At 37.3% G+C, this 7815-nt stretch overlaps 1 protein-coding gene across 1 annotated transcript; it reads left to right on the top strand.

The window, feature by feature from the left end:
• Window positions 1-28: 28 nt before the first annotated feature.
• LOC139763228 (failed axon connections homolog) lies at window positions 29-7436 on the top strand. The gene is made up of 8 exons (XM_071689090.1): window positions 29-46; window positions 188-280; window positions 1267-1425; window positions 1574-1706; window positions 2672-2868; window positions 3341-3549; window positions 3727-3843; window positions 6407-7436. The coding sequence occupies exons 3-8, from the start codon at window positions 1274-1276 to the stop codon at window positions 6493-6495; spliced, it is 897 nt and encodes a 298-aa protein (XP_071545191.1). The 5' UTR covers window positions 29-46; window positions 188-280; window positions 1267-1273; the 3' UTR covers window positions 6496-7436.
• Window positions 7437-7815: the final 379 nt, after the last annotated feature.

The following is a 7815-nucleotide window of genomic DNA, read 5'->3' as shown; positions in this document are numbered from 1 at the left end:
GTGATCATAACTAATGTTTTTCTATCATATGCATCATCAAGAGCTGGTGAGTTGCGTTTCATATTTCTAATTTGGTCTTTTTTCATTCTAATATTTTCACAATAATGCCACGTGATTTAATGGAATATGTTACTGTTCAGTGTTTTGTTTCTTAGTTCACCAATGATGGCAACACTGATGTTATCAGTTTCAGAAGCGTTTGGCAACTTGGTCTAATAATAACTAACAGGGGTATCCCAAGAGGTTTCATCCAGCCGGACTTGTGCCTTCATGAAAGCAGGTACTTATTATTCCCGACTCCTTGTTTGTGCATAAGGTGAAGAAGTTTTAAGTTAACTGTGCCCTTCTCTTGTCCGTTTTAACGTCTTATACTCAGTACTTATTATTCCCGACTTCTTGTTTGTGCATAAGGTGAAGAAGTTTTAAGTTAACTGTGCCCTTCTCTTGTCCCTGTTTTAACGTCTAATACTGTCTCGAAACTTCCAAAGGTAATCTCATGTATTTAAATACTCACCGCTTAAGTTTTTCCAGAATTCACAAATCAGTTGCTGATTAAATGTTTCTTCTCTCCCTTGGCTATATGTCTTGTTAACTTCCAGTTTTGTCCTTTTTCTGAAAACTTTTATCATATAACAACTGTTTCATAGTAAAGTCGTCACAACTTTTCAGAAATGTTTATTATGACTTCGCTTGCTTTTTTCCTTGAAACTTGGGTTTCTTCGAAAACTGGTTCCATGAATGTGTTCATAAAACTCTTGTATCGACTGATGAGAAAGGTTTTAATTATTTCATGAGGTTTGAAATGCTTTGAATACCTTGGATAACTACGGCCAATGTCATCAAACTTCTACCTAACCCATGTAATTCAGTGCATTTACAGCAAACTGGTTGGCTCCTTAGCGGCACCACTTTCCGTTTACCTTTTATTTTTCTTATAATGGTCCATATGGAAAGGAGAACCAGTATGCTTGTTTCTCATCTAGGGTTTATCATATGCACTTTTATTAGAAACATGGCAAGTCTCCTAGTGCTCTATGCATTAGCATCAGGGGACGAAGTGTACAGCCTCATCAGAGTCCATTCGTCCCTGCTGCTTAGTGTTGCTGTAGGCGGCCAAGGAAAAAGAGTATTGTTGTACCACAAGGACCCTTTCAGAAAGGGTTCCTGGGGCCCCGCCAGCAATATGGCAAAGAGAATTATTGTCTATTTAGTGTATGAACCTCTGGTGGCTACTGCCCATACCTCACCATGAACTAACCTTCACAGCAACACCATGGTGGTTGTAACCTTGGAGGAATGTGTGGTGTTTGCGCGAGATGGGTTTCGCTGGTTCTGTAGCACCAAGAGCAGACCCGTTTCGGTTGCAGTGATCTTGGTTTTCGGTGCCATCAAACTCCACATATACCTGTCCAAGAGGAGCAGAAGGTTGTAATTTAAGTGGAATGCTTTAATTGCAGATAATTTCACATTTTCAAACATATAAGTTAATTCAGTGCATCTGCAGTAAATCAAGTGCCATCAATTATGTTTCTCTTTCAAGAACACACTCTTTGGTTTGTCTTGTTCTCCTCAGGAAGAAGTGGGCCACGGCTGGGAGGGATGTCGTGGTCCTCCACGGATTTCCCAGGGAACGCTTCTCACCCGGTACCTCCCCTTATGTTCTCAAGTTGGAGACGTACCTCCGCCTCGCTAAGATCCCCTACGTGGTGAGGAACTTCATTTTATTATTGCTTTCCGTTCGTGACGACAGAATGTCAGTCTACGTTGCTTATCATGTTTTTGTCTTATTTTCTTTTCCATGAATCCAAAGTTGTCTTAAATATTAGTGACAATACTTGACTTTGTCTTTAGTATGCACTATGAATACAAAACATACTTTTAAATCTATGGAAATTTTATACTATTGCTTTGAAGACCCTTTTCTGGAAAAAAGAAAAAGAATCAAAAACACTCCAGTAGCGGTGCGAGTAACAGAGAGAGTGCTTTGCCCAGTACTGTATGGAGTGATGGTTAGCGAGACCAGAGGGTATCTTAGAGCAAATAAAGGTTAGAAAATACCAAATGATGAGGATTTGTGAGATGTTTGAGGTGTCATGGACGTGTTTGGGTTCATGGGAATATCAAACAAATGTGAGACAGGGAGTTTTGGGCAGAAACCATGCAGAGTTAGGAACTAAATTATTCTCATATGCAAGAAACTGTAATCTAACTCTTACCTTGTTTTCATGGAATAGACTGTCCGGTTAGCAAAAAAAAAAAAAAAAAAATGACTGGTTGAAAGGAACATAGGAATACGTAGGCGGAGGAAAGAAGTCTAAAGTGAGTACATTACATCCTGTACCATATAAGCATTAACCTAAATCATGTCAGCAAAGGAAAATGTTTTTAAAAACATATAACCAGCTTTGACAATTACCAAACCGAGTCAATATCTACGTGAAAATTGTATTTTCATGTGCACGTTTCAGGCTGCATGCTAAAGAACGAAATATTAACAAAAAGGAGAGGTTATCGAACTCTGAGGGCAATCCCTTGTACCGGAAGAATTGAAATCATAAGACCATTCAATTTGGTAGGTCAATGAGGCATACTGTGGAAAATATGTATCCTAAATATCTCTCTCGATGAAAATAGAATCACCCTAACTCAGATTTTATTACATATGGATCAGATGGACTTTACAGAACCACTGGGCCCTAAAGGTCTGAGTCCCTGGATCACTCTCAATGGGGAAGAGTTCGCGGACTCTCAGTTGGTGATAGAACATCTGGGGCGGCAGTACAACAAGGACTTTAGCAGTGGATTGACAGAGGTGCAGCGGGCAGTGGCAAGAACCTTCAACATCATGGCCTGTGAACACCTTGCCTGGTAGGACTCCTGAATGTTCTTTATAGAGTTAATTACATCTGCGTAATTATTCCTGTTGAGTGGGAGAGGAAGGCATGCAATTGAATCAGTGACTGGGGATACTGTTCAGAAACAGTAGCTTTTAGGTGTTATTCATATTTACTAAATAACCCAAAATTGTCCTCCTGTAACAGTTTAGTTAAAGTCCATTTGAAAAAAAGCTCTATCTTGTATAGTATATGGATTTCCTGCAGGAAACCCATCAAATTAAAAATGTCAGTCTTCTATCATCACTGAATAGGGAAGTGTTAAAATCTTTCTTCCAAGATGCTGAGAATGTCACATGCATTGAGAGACAAGTCTTATGCAGGGCTCTTACCTATCTGCTGATGCATTTTAAGATACTTTTACTTGACCAGAAAATCTCTGAACAGGGTCTGCATTTGTACATTTAAGAGTAAAATTACTCATATTATGAATACTTCCTATGCAGGGGCCTCCGTTTCTGGCGATATAGTGTTGACTGCTGCCGTGGGCTGATCCAAAGCACATCACAGGTATCCTTGTTCTTGCGTCTGGCACTATTTTTCTTACGTTGGAAGGTTCTTAAAGCACTGTGGATACAAGGCACTGGGAGGCACACCCAAAAAGAGGTGGAGCACATGGTGAGACAAGACCTAGCTGCCATTTCTCATTACCTAGGTAAAAACCACTGGTGAAAACTTTTGTATGAACTTAACAAACTTTTCCTTTCCATTGTTTTTTCTTTCTTTAGAGGTTATGCATCGTTAAGTTAATATGTATTGTCTATAAACTGATGGATAAACATTTAAATAGCTCTCATTATGGACATGTCTTACATTCCTATGGATTTTACAGGTGAGAAGCCATTTCTGATGGGGATGGAACCATGTGAGGTGGACTGCACTATGTTTGGGTTCTTGACGCAAATCATGTACAACTATCCAGGCTCACCATATATCACAATGCTCATCGGTGAGGACTCTAGTCTATAAAGATCATACTCAAGAATTATTTCATTATTAAACTACAATTCTCTATGACAAGTACTACAGATATGGACGCAAGTCCTCAATAACACTAAGCCAAGTTAAAAATATTGGGCAGAAAGGAGAAAAAAATGTAGGATCTTTTGAACGATAGAAAGTTTTCCTTTGAAAGAGAGAATGATCATTGCAGTCAAAAAACAAATAAAAGGGTAAAGTTACAGAGTTAAAGCAAAATCATAAAACAGCCTATTCTCATGTTCCTAATTATCCAACAGGATATTTTCAATACAGAGCTGAGTACTATTGTAACCTCAATAATGGCAATGGCATGCAGGCAGACAGTTCTCAGAAGCTTTGAGGTCAGAGTTGAAGAATCATACTGCATAGAACTGTGTTCTCTTAAAACTGCGCCAACATTCCAAACAACGATACACTTATCTTTTGTATAATTGAAATTGCAGCCCAGGAGAGAAAATTCTGGCGTCTGAACAAGTCTTTAGATAGAGGTAGACTTGGTCATTTGTGTAACGAGGTTTCCAAGGGAAATTAGGTTGTTAATTGATACAGTGTGTGTTTACTGGATTGAATGGTGGATCCCTAAAGCCATTACAAAAATGGAAACACATGAAGAACTTAAGAAAGAGAAATGGTAACCATAGTTGAGAAGATTCAAAATTCTGAATTATCCAAAACAGTGAGGGGTTCAGTATACTGGTGGAGTGAAGTGAGGACCTAATCTCCCAAATGCAGTCAGTGCAACCTAAACCCTATTATTATATGAACTGGTAAGGATACCTTTTTGCTATGCCCCATATCATATGCTGCTGAAACTGTGGTTGATGGGTTTTTGTGCCAAAATGTTCTGATGACTCCCATCCACACTGAGGTATAATGAAGGATATCCTAAGGTCTATTCTTCCATGTTTTATGCTTTCAGGAGTGAGGGGATGAGGCTGACATGTTCTTCTGCTGTCAGCATTTGTCCATGTTGTTCATTGCTACATTCAGCACATCACAGAGCAGATCTAGAATATGCTTCTTAGGTTTGGTCACCACACTTAAACAGAAAAACTAATAAAGAAGGTCCAGATGAGGACAACAAAAATGGTGGCTGAAATAAGTAATAAGACAGCTGAGTTACAGTGAGAGGTTAGAGGCTATAAACTTGCCTACCATGGAAAATGAGAGCAAAGGGAACTTGATCACAACCCTGAAGTTTCTAAGTTTGATTATTTCAACATTGTGCAGTTCCTTTAAAAATGATAAGCAAACAAAGGCCAAAACAAGAATCCAAGCTAAAGCTTGCTAGAAAAGACCTAAAGAAGTATTTTTGTAGCATCAGAGTAGTGGAGCAATGGAATCAGCTTAGTAATGATACTGTGAATGCTAAGAGGATACAAAAGTTTAAGCTGTATGGTTGTAGAGAAAGCACATGGGATGGGGCCACATATGTGTAGAACTTCCTCCTCATCCTGTACATAGAGGCAGGTACATTGTGCAGATGGTATGGGCATGCCATGGAACACCAGTTTCTAGCCATGTAAGCACTCCAGTTAATGCATATGGAATGTATACTACAGTTGAAGGAGCTATAAGTTATTATATCGAGGTGAAAGGCAGTGGGTACCTGATATGTAAATTAAAGTCACAACCAATGTAAACAAGATGCCTCAGAATAAGACCAATTACTCTTCTGCATAAGTGTTCGTTCATGAGACATAAGCAACAGTTATAGTGCTTTGAAAATGTAAGCAACACTTATAGTGCTTTGAAAATGTAAGCAACACTTATAGTGCTTTGAAAATGTAACATTTTTTTGATGCAGTTAAAGTAATAACCTATTTGTAAAGTGTAAGAAGGGAGTTCTACTCTTGTGGGGCTCCATTTCTTGAATTTTCTTTATCATATAAATTTCTGAACTTTTGTTTTCTATCTGCATTTACAGCTTCACTACATATTCATTTACAACTCTGATACTACTTAAGAACTTTGCATCTTTTCTATATGCTTCTTGGTATCCTTCCTACTGTGACCTTTAGTTGTTGTTTTTTTATTTCTCAAAGAACAGCTTACTGTCAAACTGATCTAGGAACTTGAAGGTTGTAATAAAGTCTCCACTCGTGTATCTGTCTTTTCTAGTGGGCAAATGTATCACACTATCTAACTATTGTTGAAAACAGTGATCATGAAAAAACAGTATAAGTATACACACACTGTATACACATATGTAACTTAGCAGTAATCCAAGGTTTTAACTAAGTTGTAACACATGAAAGTCACCTACAACAAGGCTATATCATTGTAAACAAAAGAAATGGAGTAAAGCCTTCTTGAGGACCACTCCATCAAAAGGAGCCCACGTTGCTCAGATTCCACTTGGAGCACACCTACAGTAACTCCATTAAAAAGGGTTCCTTGGGTTACATACTATAAATGCAACTTGAGTATCAATGGTTCATTTAAACAATAGAAATCTAAACAATATGTAGATTTATATAAAAACTTCACCCACCAATGAAGGATACTGAGTGTTCTTAGTTCATTTCCAGATGACTTCCCAAATCTTCAGATGTACCAGTTTCGTCTTAGGGACCTCCTCTGGCCTGACTGGAACGAGTGCCTAAATCCTCCCAAGTAAATATACACACTCGATTCTTTCAAAACTTGGCATGAATAAGTTGCAGCAGCTTCAAAGGATCAAGTATGGCAGCACTCCAGATCATACCCAATGGAATCTCTTGAGCAGACACCATCCCAGCTAGAGAAGTAATGCACAATAAGTTTTATCTCCATTTTTTCTAACCTACTGCTGATGTACAACACCCAGCCGTAGTTTCAAATGTTGATAAAAGTAAACAATGAAAGTTGATACTCTTCATATAGAATATCCTAGTACAAGCTTAACTTTAATATCATGACAAAATCAGAGCAAAACTCCTTGTGCAGATACCTTAATGTAGTGTGTTACTACTGATATGATGTGTTCTCAGATAGAGAAATCTGATTTTGAGGAACTCTTCCTGTCTGTTCTGTTGGTAATGATGTAAAAATAAGGCTTTTTTCATTTCTTATCCCAGCAGAAGTAATAACTGACTAATGGGCAATGATTTCAGGGAAGGTAAAACTTTGAAGAAAATGTTAAGTAATATCTCTCTGATCTCATATCCTTAATTTTTGACTGAGGGAGTCCTATAAATGACAATGAAAAAATAATGAAGAGTTAATTCCAAATAATGTATTGGCAAGTAATTATGTTCTGGATGTGTTGAAGAAAATCAACCAAAGCAACTTCTTTAAAGAAAATGGAAACAGGTTTTAAGTACATGCTAAAATAACCTGGCTTAATTCCAAGTGGAAATCTCCATTTGTTTTCAGAATATTCTTTTAGTATGAAATACGTATATAGCCCAGACTTTGTGTGTCCTGCATCAAGAAGGAAGATAGATAGGTCTCCTGTGATTTTGTGGTGGAGGTCTGTATGACTTGTCAAACTTCAAAAAAATGTAAACTTTGGACCAAAACTACTAAAATAAAAGAATATATGCCATAAATGTATTAATACAACTGATCTTGATAATCTTTGCTTCTTTATTATCATTAGACTGACTATCTTTGTGCAGGATCAATGCATTTATACCACCAAGCATAAGTGATGATATACCTAGTACCAAATAGATGATATACCTAGTTCCAAACTGAAGATGGAAAAATTTATGTTTTGTAATTTATGTTTTGTAACCTATATGGCAAAAATACCACTGTTCATATGATAATACTCCCATGTGATACTTCATTCCAATACAACCCATCATGTCCAAACAAACTTTTAAGATGATGCTCTAAGCTAATTACACAAATCAAATAATTGCAATACACTAAATACACTGAAATTAATCATGGAAGAATACAAACTACAAGCAACATTCATATATATATATATATATATATATATATATAT

This window comes from Panulirus ornatus, chromosome 46 (genome assembly GCF_036320965.1).
Source record: "Panulirus ornatus isolate Po-2019 chromosome 46, ASM3632096v1, whole genome shotgun sequence".
NCBI lineage: Eukaryota > Metazoa > Arthropoda > Malacostraca > Decapoda > Palinuridae > Panulirus > Panulirus ornatus.
The sequence above is the reverse complement of the archived record's forward strand: the minus strand, read 5'-3'. Positions and strand labels throughout refer to the sequence as shown.

Coding starts and splice junctions, on each gene's coding strand:
- LOC139763228 (XM_071689090.1), top strand. CDS start 1,274: ATGGTGGTTGTAACCTTGGAGGAATGTGTGGTGTTTGCGCGAGATGGG. Junction 1,707..2,671: donor TCGCTAAGATCCCCTACGTG/GTGAGGAACTTC, acceptor CATATGGATCAG/ATGGACTTTACAGAACCACT. Junction 3,844..6,406: donor ATATATCACAATGCTCATCG/GTGAGGACTCTA, acceptor GTTCATTTCCAG/ATGACTTCCCAAATCTTCAG.